General features: G+C 43.3%; 1 protein-coding gene across 25 annotated transcripts in view; it reads left to right on the top strand.

Annotated features, from left to right (window-relative positions):
- MTCL1 (microtubule crosslinking factor 1) overlaps nucleotides 1–23,606 on the top strand; it is a 128,394-nt gene that overhangs the window by 56,988 nt on the left and 47,800 nt on the right. For 16 of the 25 annotated variants that reach the window (XR_011996715.1, XR_011996714.1, XR_011996713.1 and 13 more), the window contains exons 4-5: nucleotides 19,005–19,064; nucleotides 20,271–20,348. Coding sequence is in view for 19 of the 25 variants with exons in the window: in XM_072734908.1 (XP_072591009.1) it covers nucleotides 19,005–19,064; nucleotides 20,271–20,348 (138 nt within the window). In the remaining 6 variants the exon portion in view is untranslated. The remainder of the gene's footprint in view (nucleotides 1–19,004; nucleotides 19,065–20,270; nucleotides 20,349–23,606) is intronic. The other 9 variants (XR_011996716.1, XM_072734904.1, XM_026005942.2 and 6 more) reach the window with 2 other exon arrangements.

Below are 23,606 nucleotides of genomic sequence, written 5' to 3'. Positions count from 1 at the left end.
CCTGAAAGTCTGAGGATGGGGTCAAAAGTTCCCTTATTATATGGTTGGTTCTTGGGGTGATCAGCCTCCACCTAAGATCCCTTTAGATGATATAGGAGCTTTCCAAAAGTCACCTCATTAACATAAGCTCAGGTGTGGTGATGGGTTTATTATGAGTATCGACACATCCTTATCACTTATCATTTAGGAAGTTCCAAGGTCTGTACCAGAAAGACAAATACCAGTAAAGACCAAATACATATTTATCACACATCACAATATCTCAGTGGTCTGGTAAAGTATCATAGTTCTTTAAAAGGAATATGTTTTTACTGTATTAAATACTATCATTTCCTACTTTCATTGTTTTAGTATTATTAATATTAATACATTAATAAACATAATAATTGTATGTGTTCATTTCATAGAAATACTCTTTTTTAAAAAATATTTTACCTATTCACAAGAGATGGGGCGGGGGGGGGGCAGGGACACAGGCAGAGGGAGAAGCAGGCACCATGCAGGGAGCCCAATGTGGGACTCTATCCCAGGACTCCAGGATCATGCCCTGAGCCAAAGGCAGGCTCTAAACCACTGAGCCACCCAGGGATCCCTGATAGAGATATTCTATAGCTGGTTTTATAACTATGGAATTGGCTAAACAAGGGTTTAAAGACCGGTTTGTCAGCTTTTTATCCAAGAAAGACAAAAGGAAGTTTTTTAAATAATGACTCATAATCTAGATGGTAGCACCAACTCTGCTAATCCTTTCCTCTAGAATGATGCCAAACAACACTAGAGAGATTTTTCCAGTTATCTAATTGTGGCTCACTTTACATTTTTCGGGCGAAGATATGGATGACAGCACTGCCCATCACCTGGGTTTTTCTTCATCTGTAGGATTTGGAGTAAAGACAATGGATAGCTTTTTTCAGATTGATTAATCTCATCTGTTTTGAGCTTGGCACTCCGTCTGAGGATACTAACTGAACACATATGACTATAGTCTATAGAAGTCTGGTTTTACTTGAGCTATGATTGTGTTACTTTGTGCTGTTTTCTGTAAATGGTTAATGCTTAACTATGTATTTAGGCACTCATTTGTCTCTCAAGAGCCAGGGGACCTCAGTGAATTGTGAATTCTTGTTATTAGGTGTTAGTTATCACACAGTAGGTCGCCAATAATAAGAGCGTGCTGATAGCCAGGGGAACTGGATGTGGAGTTCAAAACAAATGAAGAGGGCTGAATATGCCAACAGTGTAGATTTCTCTCAACGACTCCTCCTCCTTTTCTTCACTTATTGCAGACTGCAAAATACAGTAGAAGTGCCTCCTCCAGAATACCAGTGCAGGATAGTAATCACAGAGGAACAGAAGAATACAAGGTCAAAATGGACGGGGAGTGTGTTAAGAGGCATTGTTATTATTTTGTAATTCTGCATTTGAGATCACTTTTGGAGGAAAATTGCCTTTGAGTGGAAAGACTTAAGTCGATCGTACAGAGATTATGCCGAGTGCTTTTAAACTCATTGACAGTGTCTGACAAGCCTTTCTGTAAAGTGCATCTGTGTGGTTAAAGCTCTACAAGTGAATGCTGCTGCTTCTCCAGGCAGAAGAAAATTGTGACATGTTTTCAGGATTCTTCCTGGAGCTCAATACTTGTACCCATGCTTAGGCCCTAGCTAGTCTCTGGCTGTACAGAGGAACCAAGTTTGGGAGGAATTCTGAGAGAATACAGTTGACTTCAAAGACTGCTGGAAATAGACTCCTTGAGGTTCAGGAGTTACTTATGATTTCTTCCATGCAGCCAAGAATGCATGGGACAAAGGGTTCTTTCTCCTGTCCTTTCTGTGCTCTGAATCCATGTGAGATTGCTGCCCCCTACTCCCAGCACCCTCTGCGACCCTTCTAATGGGGAAGTTGAAGAGGTTCTGATTTGTCACAAGGTGGAAACAGTCTCCTGGGAAGAAAGGAGGTAAAAAGCAGAACACCATGGTGAGACCCTTATTAAAAGAAGCCTGTCCTTTCAAACCCAGGATTTTTAGAGAAGCTTATAATTGGCATAAACTTCTAGAGAAAAGTGTAGTGTCCATAAATGACAAACTTATTATAATAGGTTTTCTGTGCCCACCAGTAACCCAAGGAACACTTGACTTGGGTCTGCAGGATGCCCAGGCTTGAGGAGGGCAGAGTGGGAGACACAGCAGTGAGCTGTGGGTGTCCTGATGGGGAGGACAGTGGTGTGTTTGGGATTCCAGCTTCTAGAGGGGGCCCAGAAGGGCTCATGTTTTAGGGCATCTTTAGAGGCTAGCATTTTTATTTATTTTTTATTTTTTAAAGATTTATTTATTTATGATAGAGAGAGAGAGAGAGGCAGAGAGGCAGAGACACAGGAGGAGGGAGAAGCAGGCTCCATGCCGGGAGCCTGACGCGGGACTCGATCTCGGGTCTCCAGGATCGTGCCCTGGGCCAAAGGCAGGCGCTAAACGCTGAGCCACCCAGGGATCCCCTTTAGAGGCTAGCATTTTTAGAGGCTAGCTCTGCTCTCATTATGAACAAAGGACAGATAAACGTTAAGTGACTCCAGTGGGGCAAGAAGTGCTTAGCCACCACTTTGCCCCTTTTGTAGCCCCCCAAATATCAACTGCACAGCATTATTTTTTGTTGCATACTCTTGTGGGACTTGGGCCAACCTCACAGGTCCACCTGGAAGGTGAGCACAGTCAAAATGGCATTGAGCAGCCCACCTGGGGCTCTGACCCCCTTTGCTTCTAAGCTCCCTCATCAGAGAGGCAGCTCAGTTCTATGAAGAGCCTGGGTTCAAGTCCTGCTGGTGGTGGTGAGTGAGTTACTTACCTTCACATATGAAATGTGAATAACGACACCCACTTCACAGAGGTGTTATGAGGAAGACAGATCTTGAATATAAGGTGTTTGGCTACGGTGGAATTAATTATTAGGTTATTAGCAAGCAGCGTATTTGCTAACCTGCCTGATGGTCGTCCTTCACTGGTGTCTTGTCACATCACCACGTTTGCCGTGCTGACCCACCAGAAAGCAAGTGTCAGGGTCCTGACATCTCAGTTGCCACAGGGGCTGATAAGGTAGCTGGTTGGCTAGAGCTCAGTCTAGGAGCAGAACACAGTGATTGCCCTGTTCCCTTGTCTTGTCCCCCTGTTAACCTCCAGTCTCCCCAACTGCTTTTTCCTTTTTTCTTTTTTTAAAGATTTTATTCATGAGAGACACAGAGAGAGGCAGAGACATAGGGAAGGAGAAGCAGGCTCCCCATGGGGAGCCCCATGCAGGACTCAATCCCAGGACCCCAGGATCATGACCTGAGCCAAAGGCAGATGCTCAACCACTGAGCCCCAGGCGTCTGTACTTTTCACCTTTCATTCCGTTCTCTTCCCCTATTTCTGTAAGAAGCAATGTATTTCTGTGTATGTATGCAAAAAGCAATCAAAGTATTGTAGAAGAAGATACCGCTGTATTGCTTCCAATAAGTTTCAATATTTTATACCTCTATGAAAAAATCCAGATTTTCTGGTAAATTTTAGAATTTTTTTCCACAAGTAAGTTATGACCACAGGGAAATTATGTATTTCTTATGAAGGGAGCCCGCATGTAATAGTGGGTGAAAATGTATGGACTGAAAATGTCAATATAGGAAAAACTACTTTTGATGATACACAAATACATACATAAATACATAAAATACAATTTTAAAATGTGCCATTATTAAAAAAAAAGAAAACAAGGCCTCTGGGGAAAAAAACTTGCTAAAGCTTTGGTCACTGTTTAAAAGCTGCCTTCAAAACATTTATAAACAGTTTGAATCCATCTGAATGTGTGTTTTACAGATTAAAAACAGTACCAGTGAATCTTAGCTTCTTAGCCATAAAAGGAAAGAGAGAATCTATAGCATCGTATACATGGAAAATGAAATAAATCACAGGATTGTACAGTGACACCCACAATATAAGCGATAGTGATCCATTGCTAGAGGTTTATTTGGAGTGCTTTGTTACGGCTCTTTGACTATTTTATTTTATTTTTTATTTAGAAGAATTTTTTAAATATTTTATTTATTTATGATGGACATAGAGAGAGAGAGAGGCAAAGACACAGGCAGAGGGAGAAGCAGCTCCATGCTGGGAGCCCGATGTGGGACTCGATCCTGGGGCTCCAGGATCGCGCCCTGGGCCGAAGACCGGCGCTAAACCGCTGAGCCACCCAGGGATCCCCCTTTTTAAAAAATTTTTTTAAAATATTTTATTTATTTATGATAGACATAGAGAGAGAGAGAGAGAGAGAGAGAGAGAGAGAGAGAGAGGCAAAGACACAGGCAGAGGGAGAAGGCTCTTTGACTCTTTTAGATATAGTTGGTTTTTTGTTTTTTTTTTTTTTTTACTGTGCTGAAATATAAAATTTACCATTTTTATCCTTCTTAAGTATATAATTTAGTGGCATTGGAGACCTTCACAATGTTGCACAACTATCACCACTATTTCCAGAACTTTCCATCATCCCAACAGAAACTCTGCATCTATTAAATAGTAAATCCTTGTTCTTCCCTCGCTCAACCCCTGGTAACCTCTATTCTACTTTATGTCTCTATGAATTTGCCTCATCTAGGTATCCCATATTAGTGGAATTGTGCAATATTTTTACTTTTTTTTGTCTGGCTTATATCACCTACCATGTTTTCAAGATTCATCAATGTATCAAAATGTCCTTCCTTTTTATGGCTGAATAATATTCCATTGTATGAACACAGCATATTTTGCTTATCCACTCATCTGGGCACTTGGATTGCTTGCATCTTTTGGCTGCTGTGAATATTATTGTGCAAGTATCTACTTTCATCTCTGATAATCAGTGTGTTTAAAAAGGTATCTTTCTGGAGGTTGAGATTTTCCAAGAGAAGGTGGAAGGCCACATCAGGGAGTAGCATCCACTTGCTGCCATGAAAACCAGCCATTGAGGCTGTGTTATGTAGTCTGGATAGTTAAATCTGCTTTCGTGCCCATGGACACCACAGACAAAATGCACATGGTCTTTGAGCCTGAGGCAAGCCATCTGGCAAATGCACAAGTGACATATAAACAAGATGGCAGTACCACAGAGCCCTCCACCCCAAGAAAACCTTACTAAATAGCATGAGGGGTAGTCACCATCAGGGAGACTTCCAAAAAAATGGCCCAGGTGATCTAGTCTTAGCTGCAGAAGAGAAGGACAAATGCAAGCAATTATGTGCAGTGGATGGCATGTTACAGATGTAGGGTAAGGAGAGAGGGGTCAATGAGAAGCACATGGCTTCCATTCTTCAGGACAGATTAAGGAGGCTGTGCCCCACCCCCTCCCGCCACAGGATGGAGACTGGAGCATTAAAAGTGGCAACCAAAACAAAGGAATAGGTATCAGCTGATGGGGTACAGGGTGTGGCAGAAGGGTACCAAGTGGGGACCCTCTGTGTGCAGGTGACAGACAAGAGATCTGAGGCTCTGGAGACAGGCAAGAGGTGGAGGTGAGCATGAGAGAAGAAGGTTGGGGGGCGGTGTGGAGAAAGCCTGCCCCACCACAGGGCTTTGTAGGCTGTGTCTCTGTCTGTCACCACCCTCACAATCACCACCGATGCTTCTGTTGCTACCTTATATTTCAGTTTCTGCACATACTTCCTCCTCTTTATCAGTGTCTTAATTATCTTTTGGTTTCTAGAACCTTCTACATTTTGTAGTCCGGGATAGCCTGCTAGCTGCCCACAGAACATGTCTACCCTAGAATGTGAATTCATAATCAAGCCCATTCAGAATGTCCCAATTCATAACAAAATGTGCAGTATCTGTGCAGAGTGCGGGAGACCTTGTGACCAGACAGTATGTCCATTTTTAGTTGTGTGGAAGAAAATGGACAGCTGAAACCCAGACAGTTTTGGGGGGTTTGAAATAAGGTGGAAAACAGTGTCCAAGAAAAGAACCATATCACCAGAGGGGCCCTCCTGACGGACAGGCGGCAGGCCGGTGGGGCTCCCATGGGGGGCCAAACAGGACACACGGGGCTGACCTGCCCTGAGTGCCTAGAAAGTATGGAATCTCTCTTTTCTCATTTTTTTCCCAATTGGATCTTGGTTTATATCCGAATGAGATTTCTGTATTTGCACACCTGGCTGATGCCATGAGTAGCAAGGAGGTCTTTCCAGAACACATCCCACTCTCGGTGCATCTCAGTTTCCATATGAAACCAAAGACAGAAGCTGTTTTGTGGAAGAACTTTCATAATATTTTTTCTCTTTATTTCCCAGTCCCCTGATTGATGCTTTTCCTTATCCCACCGTTCAGCCCATCTCCCTAAGCCTTGTTATTCACTTTATGTTAATATGCAAAAACCCTGTCAGTCACAAGGAGGAGTGCCTCCCGAGAATTTGTCTCGGACAGGATCTGATGGTGAGGGAGAGCATGTGTCCTCATTTTTCTCCTCATGGTTTGACTCATCCTGTGCATCTTTGCCAGTGGTTCTTGGCACACGTAAGTGTATTGTAGAAAATCTGACCTACTCACCTCCCTGAAATGATGGAGGTAACATCCGCTCAGTGTGGGAGAGAAGTTCTTTTTAAGTTAAAATTTCCTCTCTGACTTGGTAACAGACGATAGATTTGGTTATGTGACCTGTGATAGGAATTTAAAGTTCTAAAATATCCAATTTCCATTACATATGCAAAAAAAAGAATATACAGAAACCACACAGCTGAAAAAGTGGACACTTCAAACATACGTTTCTCGTGTAGTGAAAAAGACATTTTTGTGAACATTGGTTTTGGTCCTGTAGAGAGAAGAAAGCCTAAATGAATAATAATGGTTTTTACTCTCTACTTTGGGGGGAAGAAAGATGATTAGCATCTGAAAATGTTAATAAGAAAAGAATCATAATTAGTTAATGTTTGCTTTTCATGGCTATCATTTTACTGAACATACTATTTCATTTAGTCCTTATAAGAAACCTTTATATAAAATAGGTATTAGTATTATTACCACTTTTAAATATGGAAATTGGGGTGCCAGGAGCTCAAGGAACGAGCCCAGTGTCACAGACCATGAGTGATGTATCTTGACTTGGACATGAATGCCTGTGGTCTTCATCCACCTTTCCCCTTTACACACAAAACATACATATTTTCACATGCTTGCTAGAAAGCTAAAAATTCATGAAGATATGAACCAATTTTGGAATACAAAAAACTTATTCAAATTTATGAAGTTTCTCTAAAGCCATACTCTGAAAGCTTTTTAAAACCAATTGAGGGGGTGCTTGGGTGGCTGAGTCAGTTAAAGCATCTGACTCTTGATCTCAGCTCAGGTCATGATCTCAGGGTTGTGAGTTCAAGCCCCATGTTGGGCTCTACTCTGGGAGTGGAGCCAACTTAAAAAAAATTGAAATTCCACATTCAACTCTGAGAGCTCTCAGGTGTGGGTCCTCCAGATGATAAAGGAAGAAATAAAGTGCCTAACAGGAGAGTCAGAGTGAATTAGTGGGATACAGAGATAAGTGACCAAAAACCCTGTGGAAGTGAGTTGTGTGGACATCCGCTGGAATGAAAAATGGCCTTTCCACCAGCATTTTCTCATTTCCAGACTGTTTGCTACTTCAGAGTCCTTCCTCCAGAGGACTCTTTCTGTGAACTCCAGCTAATTTTCTGAAGCACTGTGGCTTCCCAAGTAGATGTGTGGTGCTGGTCACACATGTGCGCCTGAGCAAGGCAGGAACAGAGCAGGTGGGAGTGAAGGGATTGGCACCTGGCTGTGACTTTCTTTCTGGAAACCTGAAAAAGGTTTGGTGATGTGAGGAGAATGGAAACATCGAACAGGAACTTGCTCTGGTGAACCCAAGGGGGCCAGAAATGTCTGAACAGATGGCTGTTCGGCAAAGCAAAGATAACTCAGCCCCAAGTCGCTGAGCCATCAATAGCCTCATCCCTGCTTCAGAGAAAACACCCCAAAGTGAGGCATAGCCCCCCCCCCCCCCCCCGCCACACACACACACACATCCTTAGCTGCATCAGGCAACCTTTGCAAGATTACCACCATTCCTGCTCTCGGTCCCGGAGACTGGGAGAGATAAGGTGCTGTGGGCCTGTGTGGTATCCCTTTCTTTACACTCTTCCCAACCCAAGCTGCTATGGGTGGGGGTGATTTTGCTGAATAGGAGCATTGAAAGATCTGAAGGTTGGAGGGACCAGGGACATCTGCGCTTACCATGGGGCAGGCGAGGGCTCAGAAGCAAGGCCGCAGGCTTGTCAGAGATGAGTGATCTTCCCAGTGGGCAGTGGTCCTGAAGATGCATCAGAAAAGGAAGCAGGATGAGCTTCCCGGCAGACGGAGCTTCCTGATTAAGCCTCTGTCCTCTGTCGACTCAGAAGCCATTAGGATCTGGCTTGATTGCACAAATGGATTTATATACAGCCCATCCTAACAAAATGCTGTTGCTGAGTCCAAATAAAGAACCCTTCTGCCCTTGGGCTCTGTGACACAGCCACCATCAGTGTGAGAGCATGGGGCCCAGTCAGCTGAAGTGAAGACTTTGCCAATGACAGTGGCTCTTATGGTGGCCCCCCTGCTTTAACTCTTGAGGGGCTGCAATAGGTATACCTGGTCTGGCAGCTGATTGTTTTTAAGCACTGTCTAGATCAATATGTCTAGATCTGTCTCATCGATATGGTAGGCTAACAGAAATATGCATGGTTTTGGGCATCAGGCTTCTTTCCTATGTGTTCACGGAAGACAGCACCACAGATCCTAGAACTGGCTTCCTTGCTCTTAATCACCTGGACCCAGGGCTGTCTGCATTCTTCCACAGAGTGCTGCTCCAACCCAGGGCCTTCCCTCTGCTCTGCTCTGTGTGTGTCCTTAGCCCAGGGCCCATATTCCTGCCATGATGTCCTGTTCCTCCCAGGTTACATTCTGCAGGAAGCATGATTCTTTCCCTGTGTTCACTGGCTGGCCCACCTCAGGACATAGGAGAGGCCAGCCCCTTCCAACAGTGTCCGCACAGCTCCTGGGCCCTTGGGAGGTTCTCTGGCTGCAAGAGCAAGTAACATCCTGCCCCTCATTTCGAAGGTCAGTTACTGTCTTGCCTAATTGAATCCTCTGCCGTCCCCAAATGGTGGTGCAGGCTAACAGGGAATAAAGAGAGCTTTGGCTCCGTAGGAGTCACGAAACCATGGGGCAAACATCTCCATTCTCCCCTTCAGTCACTCTAGAGTGTGCGTTAGAGGCGGAAATCCCAGGTGCTCTGGTTTGGAGATGAGAATTGCAGATGATTTACCAAAGGGACAGGATTGGCCTTATGCAGAATGCTAGCCAGTGATGCTTTCCAGATTTCAGTGCCTTTGGTGCATGATTAATGGAGCTGAGTGGTGCCTCCAGATAACAGGGCTCCAGGACAGACACGGGTCAGCAAGTCAGCCTCTGCCTGGTCAGGGAGCCTCTTCAAGAGGAAGCCATCAGCTGGGGAGGTGATTAGAATCTCAGACCCATTTGTGTCCCCAGATGTCCATTAGGCCCTCCTTTGTCCTCTGTGTGAGAATATATTTGATGATCTCCAGCAGCACAGAGCTAATCCTGCCTAGGGGCTAATCCCTTAGCTTAATTTCCTTTCTATCTCACTTGAGGGCTTGAGGTCATTGGTCCATTGAGGGCTTTGCTTTCAGGGGAGACAGGGGCCCAAGCAACACAGTAGTAGATTTAGTGGGTGTGTTTGCATTATGGCTCAATTCTCTTATCCTTAAAATATAACTTTTCTGATTTGAAAAAATAATATAAAATAATTTTGACTGTTACAGGGAAATTTTTTAAAAATCTGTAAAGAAAAACATGAAGTCAGCCACAGTGCTGCTGCCCATTGCTAAGACCTGTTAGCATTTTAGTGTATTTGCTTCTAAATATTTACAAGACAAAAATATTTAATCTTGATGAGATACTCAATTTATGTTTTTATCCTACATCTCAAAGGTTGGCATTTTATGAAGAATTTCCCGTGTCATTAAAAATTTTTGGTAATCATAATTTTTAGTGGCTGTACAATATTGTATCAGCTGTTTTCAGTGAAATTGGAAATCTATATGCATGATTTTTTTCCAACACTATGGAAATTTTCAGACGTATAGTAAAGCTTAAGGAATTTTATAGTGAACACTAGTATACTCACCATCTAAATTCTGCATTAACATTTTATTGTACATGATTTACCATATATTTATCTATCCATCTCTTTATCTATTAACCCATCTTATTTTTTGAAACATTTGAAAATGTAGCCACCAATCCACTTTCCTTAAATATACATTGTTAACTAAATTTTTGCTTATACCTTTTTTAAAAAATGCTTTTATTTATTTATTCATAAAAGACACATGTTAAATTGTCTTTATATACATTGAATTAACAAATATTTTGAGTTTCCTGAGAAAAAGGCATATTAATGGTATTGATATGTGTTAGTATTCTGGCCATGGACCTAAATTTCTGTTTTGCAGCAAAAATGGAGAACTGTATGTAAAGAAAGTATAACAATTATTTCTATGTATTTTAGGGGCTTTAACCAGGCCATCCTCTCGTTGGTGTTAGGAATGTTTGCTTAATTTCCAGACCTTTTTTAAAAACAAAACAAAACAAAAACAAAAACGTGGGGTTTTTTTTTGAGGCTCCAACCTGATTTATTGCATGGTCAGCCATTGACTAAGGCTGAAGCATCTCTGGCTGAGGTGGTTTTGTTTTTTAAAATCATGTATTTGCTACCAAGTATTGTACTCGTCTCAATGGGAATGGTGTAAAAATTTGAAAAGGCCTTATGTGGTATGTATCATAGTTAATAAATCAATCTTGTAAAAAATAAAAATAAAAATAATGCTGCTGCTGCTGAGGTAGGACTCCACTAGGGGGGAGAAAGGCAGAGATATAGACAGAGATATAATACTATTTTCTTTTTTAATTTTTTTTATTATTATTATCGTTTATTTATGATAGTCACAGAGAGAGAGAGAGGCAGAGACACAGGCAGAGGGAGAAGCAGGCTCCATGCGCCAGGAGCCCGATGTGGGATTCGATCCCGGGTCTCCAGGATCGCGCCCTGGGCCAAAGGCAGGCGCCGAACCGCTGCGCCACCCAGGGATCCCCTAGACAGAGATATAGACAGAGGGAGAAATAGGCTCCTTCCTCACAGGGAGCTTGATGTGGGACTCTATCCCTGGACCTTGAGCCAAAGGCAGATGCTCAACCACTGAGCCACCCAGCTGTTCCTGCCTATACTTTTTTGAGTTAATTTATGTACATTGAAATGCACAGATCTTAAATTTATATTCACTGAATTTTGATAAATGTGTGCATAAATTTTATTCATAGCACACTCTATCATTTAGAACAATACTCAGAGTAAATTTAGAAGATCCAAAGTATGTTATGGCTGATTATTATGAAATATACCACAAGTAATTCAGAACTTTATCATATGCTCTTTTGTTCGAAAACTGAACAAAGTACTAAATATTTTCTTATGTGCACCTGAAAAAAATGAGTGATTAATTTTCTGCTAAAAGGGGACAACATTTTAATATATCACTTGTTTGTATTTTTTGGCTCTTCTTTTTTTAAAGCAATCTCTACACAACATGGTATTCAAACCCACGACCCCAAGATCAAGAGTCACATGCTTTACTGACCAAGCCATCCAGCCGCCCCAGCTTTGTTTTGTTTCTCAAAGTACTTCTATCTCTTTTGTATTGTTTTGTTAGGCTGGGAAATAATTTGCCTATAATTTGCATCTCTCAGTGAACTAGTATATTTTTGCCAGACCAATGGGAGCCAGGAACTGATTATTATTAATAAGACACAAACCTTATCTTCAGTTCTACTTGACAAATAGCATACGTTTTTATAGATTTTCAACTTTCATGAAGCCCTAGGGCCACTTATTTATCACTTAAGTGAGTCAGTGGAAGCTTCTGAAATAGAGATTCTAATTCAATATTTCATGCAATGCTTGATGATGTTCCTGAGTGCTGTGTGTGTGCCCACTGGGAGTTCCTGTAATTTTGAGGAAGGACACTTTATTTTTTGTAGAATCATCATTTTGGTCTTGTGATGGTCAGATTTTCCATTGTTTCTGTTTGCATATTAATAATCTACACTGTTGCTTTATCACCTTCAGTTTCATTTATTTTGTGTTGTGTTGTAGTATGTTTTTGCCACAATTTTCCAAATACTAGGCCTCCAAATTAATGTCTCTGAGTCTTAAAATGCATCAACCAGTCTCTACTGCAAAGCAGATATGTGTCTTGTTCCCCAAATGTGCACAAGCAGCAACCTGTCTCTTCCCAAGAAAAAGTGGCATTTGGTAGGTAGCCTGGGTGTGCTGGTGGTCTCTGTCCCTCCGAGGTGGGTCTCGCAGTCCAGGTGCTGTGGCTTGTGGCCAGGCTGTTGTCCTCTTGGCCTCCTCCCTCTTAGCTGTGGGTGCTGGGATCTGAACCAGCTCTGACATTTATGGCTGTTACCTTTCTTCCACCAGAGCATTTCAATGTAGTTTCTTCTCCTCTCCTCACTTACTTTGTGGTATTTTGTCCTCTGATCATAGTTTCTGTCTTTTCCATATAAGGACCTGTGCTGTCCGCAGCCTCAGATCCTCAGAAATCACCAGTGCCAACAAATATTTCACAGCCATGAGGTACCTTGTGAGCAGAGCAATTTGCAACCATTCTGGTAATAGCGCTTTGTGCTCTTTTGCTAGAGAAAGGAGAGGCTCTTTGTGTGAGAAGACTCAGCAGTTTGGGGCTTGAAAACCTCAAGAAAACAAAAAGAAAAGCAGCCCAGATTGGCAGATTGGGCTGTCAGAGGCCCAGAGGTCAGCCGGGAGGGTCTCAGGGCTGTGACTGTGAAGAAGGAGGCAGAGTCAGGCTCGGGTTGGAGCCCCACCTCTGAGATTGGGGCACCTGGAGACATCACCTTACTTCTGACGTATCTTCTTGTCTATTTATCAGTGATAATAATGTATGCCCTTCAGGGCTTTTGTAAGGAGGAGATTAGATCAGACATGTAAAGAAAGAGTTTAGTGGGGCACCCGGGTGGCTCAGTGTGTTGAGCATCTGACTCTTGGTTTCTGCTCAGGTCACTATCTCAGGGTCATGAGATTGAGCCCCATGTCGGGCTTTACACTCAGCGGGAAGACTTCTTGACATTCTCCCTTTCCCTCTGCCTCTTTCTCGTTCTCTATCATAATTTTAAAAAGAAAGGAAGAAAGAAAGAGTTTATCGTTGCTCCTGGCATGAGTATGTGCCCAAGAAACGGTAATTGTTAATATCTGCCATTATTCTCCCAAACAGCCAAGAGAAAGTGGTTGTGGCCACGTAGGGTATGAATCCGAGGGGGGCTGGTTTACAGGGCCCTGCAGTATAACATTGGTGCAGTGGACTTCAGCTGAGTGCAGTGGTTCCATGGCATGTTGAGAACTGGTCTCCCTGGGAGCTCTCTGGGAGCTGAAAAGTGAAAAGGTATCTACCAGCCAGGATCTGGTGCTTCTAGCTGGAGGAGAAGCTAATAATTTGTACCCTTCACATCCCACAACACTTACGTGAGGACTAATGTGGATGAATCTTGGTAACCCTCTCCTAAAAAGAAAGAAGGCCTGTGTACCTTCATGTTCTTATTCTAATTTTATAAGCACATGTGCTGTAAATCAGCCAGAAAAAGCCTAAACAACTTTCTAAATAATACGGGATCTGTAAGAATTCTGAAAGTCATCTGCCTACATCTGTACCCTCTTTCCCATCCTCACTCATGATTCACAGCATCCTAAGTTTTGTCTCTCTTTATTACTAATCTAAATTTTAAGCTCAAAGCCCTATCTCTGAAATGCTTTAGCAATTGAGAGTTTGTTCCTTTTTCTGAAATTGCCTGGAAGAAACTGGCTAACTTCAAATAGGAAACATTAAGAAATGACTTGAAAGTCCAAATAATTGCCTAACTTCGTATTTTATTTAATCATTTTCAATACTCAGCAAATGCATCAGCCTTAGATGGATTCAGTTTGGAGTCAGAAACTCAATTTTCCCCCTTTTCTGTAGGAACTTAGAGTTGATTTGTTGGCAGTTGGCCATACTAAAAAGAAGGAGCAGAATGAATCAGCAAGCAAATCCCCCATTCTGGGTTCAGTTTATTTGATGGTCAACATTTTCTTCTTTTTCTTATTGTTTCTTGGAAGAGATTCTCCACTGGATCTCTGAGTCATCTAGGGAAATAAACTGGCCATGAATTACGTGCATATGAATCATCTACACCCAGGGTCCCTTGGCCAGTATACCCAAAGCACTCAGCTATCTGCCTTGGATGAGACTCGTAGCAGGTGAGCCCAGAAAGACACTCTACCCCAGGCTGGGGGCCTTGTGACTACCTGGCAGTCGGGGAGAGGGAGCCAGATGCTGGGGACCTGCAGTGCAGTGCAGTACCTGGCGGGTTCCCTCACTCCTCAGGGGGCTTCCTGGCCTTTTTAGCCAATATACACATAGATTATACCAGAAATGCCAGGCTAATAAAAACAACGTCAGCTTACAAAAAGAGATCCAAGAAGCTGGCAGATAATTTCTGATAAAACACCACTGTAATCCTCATCGGAGATCAGTGATGGCCTCTTTTCTCTGACCTCTTTAATAATTCCCTGAGTTTTTTTTTTTAATTGTAAAGGAAATCATATTCACTCCAGGTTATTTAGAGACTATAAAAAGCCACAAAAAAGAAAATTAAAATCACCCACAATTCTGTCACCGTAGGATGAAATACTTGATATCTGTTTCTCCAGTCTGCATTTCCGACATACATACATAATACGTGCATATATTTGCATTGTATCAGCTGTAAATTGAAATCACAAGATACATGCCGTTTATAACCTGCATTTTTCTTTTAATGTGTTGTATTTCTCCTGAATCTTTAAAAATTCTTCAAAAACTTAATTTTAACGCCCTCCACAGAATTCATTCACTATTATACAAGGTAGTGTGATCAACATTGTTACCCATGAATCTTCCTCCCCATCTCTGCTGTTCCCTTAGGTCCGCTGAACTTATTTTGTTCTTTAGGGGGTAACTTTTTTTTCCTTTTTTTAAATAGGGGATGATTTTAGCTTTCTTATTGTCTGACTCTGCATACTCTCATATGAGTTTCTAAAAACCCAAAGACTTGTTACTCTGTTGCCCAGACAAGGCAACATAGTAGATATTGGATTAATACTGGTTAAGTGAGGGCCATCTGAGTCATTTCCAGGACTTAAGTCATTTCCAGAGGTGGAATTCCTGGCACACACTGTGTGCCTTTGCCACGCTCAGTTGCCTGCCGGGAATGCCATGGAAATCCTCACTCACTGATCTGGACGGAAGTGCCTGCCTCTGTGGACATCTGCTAACATTAGTTGTCATAAGTCTTTTGGTGTGCATCCAAGTGAAAAAATGATACTTTATTTCAATTGCAAGTAATCATGTGTTTGTCGACCATTAATTTTTTAATTAAAGCAGTTTTCCTGTTGCTTGTCAAATATCACTCTTTTGTCTGCCTTACACTAGGAAAATCTTCTTTTTGTCCATTTGGTCATTTGATTTTTGCTTTTTAATAAATGATTTTTTTGATACATAAACATTTAAAGTCTTACCAATCCACATGACCAATCTTTTTGTTGGATTTGTTGGCTTTTGTTTCTGTGTAAACACAGAAAAAAAGCTATGCCCCAAGAACAAACAGAAATTCATTGCTTTCTTTCTAGTTCCTTTATGATTTCGTACATCTAGGTTTTTAATTCATCTGGAATTTTTTTTTTTTGATACATGGTATTGATCTTGCTTTTTTTTTTTTTTTCCTGTGCTAATTATTCCTCCAACATCTACAAAATAGCCCATTCTTTCCCCTACTTTTAAGATGCTATTTGTATCAATTGTTAAAAGCTCATCTACTCTCAGCCTCTGGGACTTAATTCTGGATAGTTTCCTCTCTGGTTTATCTCTGAGCTTTGTGTTTTGTTCCATTTATCTAATTTTGTACCAGCACCAAACCATTATATTGTATTTCTATGTCTAGTAGTGCAAACCTACTGTCATTTTTCTTCCTTTTCAAAGTGTTCTTGGCTCTTGTTACCAATTTATTTTTCTAGACCAGAGGTCAGCAAGCTTTCTGAAAAGGGCCAGATAGTAAATGTTGTAGGTTCTACAGACCATATGGTGTGTCACTGCTACTCAGCTCTGCTTCTGTAGTACAAAGTAGAAGCAGACAGTAATAGACAAAACTGTGCTCCAATGCAACTCATTTATAAAACAGGCTGCGGGTTGATTTGTCCTGAAGGCCTTAGTTTGCCAACCCCTGGTCTAGATGAATTTTTGAGTCACTGTGTCAAGTCTTTCCGTACTCTTCGCTCCCCTCTCACATCTATGCAAATAGCATGTGTGTGTGAGTATATATGTGTGTATGTATATACACACTCGTAAATAGTTTCCATATATATATATATACATATGTGTATATATATATTACATTATATATATATATGGAAAGAGAGGAATTTGGTTAAAATGATGTTGTACTTACAACGATGTGGGGGAAATGTGACATCTTTATAAAATAGGGTCTTTCCCTCGGACAGCATCAAGCATTTCTTTATGTCTGTCACCAAAATTGTATGGTTTCTTTCGTAGAGGTCTTGGCCAATTTCTGGTTAACTTTAATCTTTGCATTGTTCATTATTTTAGTTGTCACTGTGACTGGGATCCGTGTTGGGAATCCTATGGCCCCCCACCTATTCTGTGATTCACTAGAAGGATCACAGGACTCAGAGGCAATTGTACTCAGGGCTTAGCAAGGAGAAAGACCCTTTAGGAGAGTCAGAGGAATCCGTATACCGGCTCCCCATTGGCTGCCTCCCAGCAGGAGCTCGCCTAGGCCCTTCTTCCCCCCACCTAAATGGCACCATCATTCTTCTGTCTCCATTTCCAGCTTTCATCTCACTTCCAGATAGTTTCCTCTTGGGTGTGCAGAATGTGCTTTGCATTCATTGGGAGAACATGTTGCAGTGCAGGGTGGCTTGCAGAGAGGCAGGCTACCACATTCACTGCAGTCCTAGAGTTAAGTCCCAGAGGCTGAAGCCTCTGGAATGGTTTGTCTCCTTGCTTCTTTATTGTAACTCTTCTCTGTAGTGAACCATCAGAAGTGTTCATCTTGTTCAGCTCATTCAAATCAAAGAAGCTCCTTCATTGCAGCACAAAGAATCTTGGAAAGCCTACGGACTATGGGCAGTAAATCTCAAGCTCTTCTTAAGACAGGTTTAACATAACCTGTTGGAAGAGATTCGTTATATCTTTGTGATTTGACCCTGCTTTTACCAGAAAGACTAAAGGAAACAAAGCTGCTTCTGCAGCTAACCCTAACCCTAACCCTAAACAGTAAGCTTCCACACACTGCGCCGTGGCTGACCTGAGAGTGCCGACACTTCATGCTGATTCTGTAATCTTCTCACTCTCTCTCAATTGCCTTTTTTTTCCTCCAGGCCTCTGGCCCCCTAGAGGCTAAGGGGCGGCTGGAATTTTTAATTGTTTCATAGCCCTGAAATTCATCCATTAAATGGTACTCCCTGGCCTTCTGTGAGTGAGGCATTTTGAATAAACATAGATCTAAGTTCATTACCGTAGGTCTGACCCTGATAGAAGTGACTTGCATGAGAGCCTCCTTCCCAGTCTGTTTGGGCAGGGGCACTGCTGCAAAGGAATGAGCAGAGAGGCTCTGAGCCCCCTTCTGATGAACTCCAGGAGGGTCCAATGTTCCAGGTCCATGCCTCATGCCTTGTGTAGGGCAAGGCTGCAGAAGGGGGCGGGTAGCCATCAGGGAGACCGCCTTCCCACTCACTGGCTTGCTGGGGTCTAAAGGAGAGCCGACAAGTCTTTAACTTTCCAAACCACCTTCTCCCGGCTTATCTCAGGATTTTGTTCATCTTTTCAGGTTTCACATCTGCGTGTCTTGCCTTCTAGGATGCTTCTCGCTCTTCCAGCCAGTTCTCTTGGTCTTCATATGTTACATTAGCAGGGAGTGCCTTGGCTCCCTGCTGTTCTATTTCAGACATCTCTTGGCCCTTTTATTTTTTTTTATTTTTAAAATTTTATTTATTTATTCATGAGAGACACACACAGAGAGAGGCAGAGACACAGGCAGAGGGAGAAGCAAGCTCCGCACAGAAAACCTGATGAGGGACTCAATCCCCAACCCGGAATCACGCCCTGAGCTGAAGGCAGACGCTCAACCGCTGAGCCACCCAGGCGTCCCTACCCTTTTATTTCTATTCATGTTTGTATTTCAGACATATTTCTTGCTGATAGCAGGCAGGGGGGTACTGCGTTGTATATGAAACTAGGCAGGGACCTAGCCCAGTGAAGGACAGTCAGGGCCTCTTCACATGAATGTATTATGGACTTACAAAACCTTTAAGATGTAGGTTTAGTCATGAGTTGGAGGGAGCTGTGCATGGAGAATGCTGCATCCTGGATTAGGTTTTTTCCATAAGCGCAGGCCACCCTTCTCTCCCTTCCTATCACTTTGTGATCTGGCCATTTATCCATAGGTACTCAGGAAACACCAATTAATTTTGATATTAGCCCCAACAAAACATAATTAAGAAAGGTAAGGTAGCTCCAGAAATATTGTGTATCTGTTTCCAAAACTGCCTACCTTTTTCCTATCTTCCCATTTTTACAAATTATCCAAACCAACATCCATTATCATTAAATTGAATAATTGAGGAATACTCCAAATACAATCATGATGGCTCAAAGACCTTGCTAAGCTCTCTCACCAGTTTTTGAACATTGACTCTAAGTGGTTCCTTGATTCCAGTGGGGAAAAAAAAGAGCCTCAGTCCATTGCATGTGCCCCTGACTGGTGGGGACAATGTGACCCTAGCATAGCTCCTGCATGTGACCTCCCCCCATAACTGAATGTCCCTTGGATCTATTTCAGAGTTCCCTGAAAAGAAGAGGCAACCGAGAAACGTACAAAGAAAAGAAAACCTTTAACCAGGTAAGCAGAGACATTGTTCTAATGTTACATCTCTTGAGGGGCAGTCACTTCATTTTGAATTGTCTCAAAAGTGTTAGCATTGCCTTTAAAATATTCAAAGAAACATTACCTGCCAAAAAATGTGGACTCATTCAAAATCTCCATAGGGTGAAAAGGTTCACTCTAAACCACCAGCTTCTCTGTTTTTGTTTCTCGCACTGATAAGCTGGTGACTTCTTCAAGAAAGACGAGAACAAACGGACTCTGCAAAACATAATTTGATATAATTTAGGGCTCTCTGGCAGTACTCACAAATGATAAAACATATTTTGGCCTTCAGCATGATTCACACAGTAAATTAGTATGGCCTCTGTGCTGTTGGGTCATTCATAAGCTATTGTTTTAGGTATTGGGTTGGTTTTTTGTTTTTTGGGTTTTTTTGTTTGTTTGTTTTTTAATGTGCAAGCTGAACAGTATCCTAAACTGTCCTAATTAAAAGTGAAATGGTCTCACTGGGAGATGGCACAAGCCTCACCCTTTCTGTGTACACAACTTGTGTTCTGCAGAACTTCCTGAGCTCTTCTGAACACTTGCTTTACTGGATTCCTTTCTTCTTCTTCTTCTTCTTTTTTGAAAAAAAAAAAAAAAAAAAGGATCTTGCTAGCATTAGGTATTGGAGAGAACAAAGGCCTGAGTGGGGTATCAGCTCCCTGAGCTCTCAGAGCAAGGAGTAATTTGATAGGCACAAGAAGTCCCAGTAACTTGGAGTTCCACTGGCCTGCCCCGTGAACTCCACCCTCAATTGGCTTTGGTTGTACCGTTATCCAAACTCACTGATGCCCAGCATAGCCTTCAAGGTGGGCTGGACCATGTGAAGAAGGAAGAATGTCAAAGATTAACCTTTCCCTTTGGGCTTCTCTACTCCCCTAACCTCACTTTGACATCTACTGATAACAGGGAAACTAAAATCTGCAGGCTCTGTGCTGGGGTCTTGGACCCTCACGGGCTTCGAGTACATTTCAGCTTCCTGGCTCTTGAGCAGGGAGGATCTCCCTTAAAAGGGTAACCTCTTCCCCATTCTGGAATGACCAGCATGGCACTGCAGTCCCCTGTGGGTGACTCAGGCTGAGCAACACTCAGGAGTGTTTGCGAAATACTCCGGGCACCGGGAATGTGTTCCGCTCCCCCTCTGCCTGTACTATCATTGAGAAAGGAGTTTCTGTCCAGCAGAGTGGTGGAACCGAGCGCCTTGGAAACTGCAGGTCTACAACCAAAACTCAAAGGAAACTGGCACCCCGGCGCAAGGTAGGAATGTGCGTAGTCAGCGCTTGGGGTGCTGGCTGGACGTCAGACTTGCAAGCCAAAGAATATATACCCAGAGCGATATATTTTTGTTGCTTGACAAGGCCTTTTCCGGCTGGTGGTGGTGGTGATGGTGGTGGTGGTGGTGGTGGTGATGGCGATGGTCCCATGTGTGTCCTCCCTTCTGTACCATGCTTGCCTTCTCTGCCTACAACAGGACCTGTGTTGTGTGGAAAGTCTGACTGGACCTTCTGCATTGATTCTGCATTCCTGGAGGTATCTCATGATCTTCTGAAGCCAGAGCTTGGTATCCTTCAGCTCAGGATTCAGCCTAGACCCTCCCCTGGAATTTGGCAGAGTGTTAGAAAGTGTGTAGTTACAAGATGGGAATCCAGCCTCCTGCTGCTCCCACTGAGGCTGTGATTCCCCATCTTCTGAGAAGGAGTAGCTCCCTGCCCCTAGAACAGGCTGAGCCTGGCTCCCCAGGCCTCCCCCTCCCACACCTGGGCAGCGCCCAGCTCCAGCCACCCAGACCAGAGTGGGCAAGTCTGACCCTTCTGCCAAATGCATACATTCCCTTGGCTTCAGAGATTGTCTTTCTTTGGAAAACTGCTTTAGCACTGGTGGCAGATCTAAGTGTCGTGCATGGGTATTGAGTAGAAATGACAACATGCTTTAATCATGTTAGAATTCCTGGTATGTGTGTGTAGTTTCTGCTTTTAAGGAACAAGAAGACTTTCGGGATACTTTATCAGTCTTCAGGTAACCTATGCATTGGACCCTCCTTGAAGTGTGTCCTAGAATCTTGCTTCTTGAATGGACAGGGGTCTCAGTTCAAGGAGGAGGAGAACAATTCTGGTTGTAGTCAAACTTGTGGGGAGTGGTGGACGGGGGAGAGGAGATGTGAGGTTTAAGGTTTCTGGAAATGACAGTGATGTGAGAGCTATGTGAGATTGTCTGCCCTGAGCACTTGTAGCTGAGTGTTTCAGAACCGTTGGGGAAGGCCTGGGTTCCCCAGACCTCTCAGAGATCCCACCCCTTTACTCAGTTTATGAGTTCAACTTTTAGGGGAAGACCCTCAGGAAAGATCCCCCAGGACTCCCAGATCTTGGTCTGAGACCAAAACTGCCTGATCTATGCAGGTAACACTGCCCCTTGTCTGCCCATTTCCAACCTTCCTCCACCATACTAGGGCCTCAAGAGCTGCAGATGTCCATGGAAGTGGGGGCCGGACATTGGTCACAGTAGGTGGTCATGCCCATTCCTGGGTCTGCCCAGGCTCCAAGTGGGCAGGTGGTGGCATCCCCTTGGGTCTGGTGATGTTCTCTTCCATGATACTAGCTGCTGTCCACAGGCACCAAGATGAATTTCTCTGCACTTCAGGGTGGAGACAGGACCATTTAGGTGATTTGGGACAAAGAACATATGCTGGCTATCAAGTGAATTTTGGGGCCAGGAGCACCTCACTGTCTTCCCATCCTAGGCTTTTCACTCCCAAACTAATCCTTTTACATAGTGTTCACAGTCTGTCTCCACTGGGATGTGTGTTTGCTCACTTAAACTCCGTTTCTTCCTGTGAACAGCAGAGACCTCTTTCTGTGTATTTGGATGCACAGATTCTTGTAAATCTATGTTTATCAAATAAATAAAAGGCTGCTTTTGATCTGTTTTAGACAGTTTTAAGAAGCTGGGGTCAATTAAAAGTAATATACCAGTTTCTGATACATAATGATTCCCGACATTCACTGAAAGAATGAATGAATCAACAAACAAACATGCAAAAAATCATGCTTTTTCCCTTAGTATTAGGATTATATACAATGTGTCTTTACAGCCACATGGCCTTTGGCTCACAGTTGGCCTTAGATTTTTCTTCCCTGTCATGTCATTTTTGTTTCCTTCCATGGGTTTGGGCTGTAGGAGGCAGGATCTAGGCAGGATAGAAGGAGGACAGTTGGGAGACACCAAGGTGGGTATTTGTATATCTTGCTACCCAATGGGGAGCATGCAGGAAGAACATGGCAAAAAATGAGCCTATTCCCTGAGTGTGAAAGCTGCCTAACCATTTGAGCACAAACAATGATCTGAAAGTTCATTCTTCCCCAGAGTTGACTTGCTCAGGAGATTGGTTTGATGACTCTCCCTCCCCTGGGGCTGCTGGGGAATGGCTACCATGGACCTCATTGTTGAGTCTCTCTGGTTGATGGGGAAGCCTTTGCCAAGGACTTTGTCCTTCTGAAGCTTCTGATAGCCAAAGAGGAATGATTCATGCAATTGCTCATTTTTCCCATTCACTGAATGGGACTAGTGAAATACTTGTGTAAGCCCACATCAGAGTCCATACGATTCTCAGGCATTGGGATCTGCCCTGGAAAGGCAGAGTCAACTTCCCAAATGGTCCAAAATATGCCTTCAGGACCTCAGCCACATCATATGGGCTTTTAGTAGCAGAGAGTGCTTTGGTGACCCTCCAGAACCCTCTAGCGATTTCAGTGAGAACCACTTCCCTGGTTTTGAAACACTTAACTCTGCCTTGAGTTTCTGAGTTTCATCTTCTGCTGTGTTGCAGCAAGTAAAGGGAGTGAAACAGAAGCAAAGGCTCTGAAGTGGCCCTTGCCTGGTGAAACATTGTCAGTAACTCAGGGGTTAGGTCTACAGTAACAGTTCATCCTAACTGAAAGAGCATGGTACTTACTCCACACGGCAGGTTCCAAAGCCCCCTCCTGCCTTTCATCCCATGTCTGTCCTCATGTCATCCTTGTGATACGCTGGAGCAGGGGAGGCCAAGGGGGGAATAGAGGTGAATTGCCATGTCTCAGGGTCTCAGAACATCTGGGCAGTGCCAGGCTCTGATCGGGGCTTCCCCGTGCTGGTAATACCAGTGGGTGGCTGGCCACTCTACATGAGGGAGGTCCACACTGTGGAGGGAGGGGGTGACAACAGGTAGAAGCAGCTACTAAAGCCTGTCTGCTATACCAGGCTTAGTGAGGGACTCTGGTACCTCTCAGGGGTTCTGGTACCTGGTACTGGTGATTAGTCAGATTGGACCCACGAAGTGAAATGAAGGACCACTGTGTTGCCCACAGGCACTGGGCTGCATTTCATTTTCCATCCCCTTCACCCTCCATGTACCTGTTTTTTCCAAATGCACTGTTTGGTTTCTTTGGTTTCTGTGACAAAGCAACAGATAAGCCTTTGCAGTGTTCCCTCTGTGAAGGCCTGGGCTCACCTTGGCTCTGCCTTGGCTCCTTCTACCTGTAA

Source organism: Vulpes vulpes, chromosome 13 (assembly GCF_048418805.1).
Source record: "Vulpes vulpes isolate BD-2025 chromosome 13, VulVul3, whole genome shotgun sequence".
Classification (NCBI taxonomy): Eukaryota; Metazoa; Chordata; class Mammalia; order Carnivora; family Canidae; genus Vulpes; species Vulpes vulpes.
The sequence above is the reverse complement of the archived record's forward strand: the minus strand, read 5'-3'. Positions and strand labels throughout refer to the sequence as shown.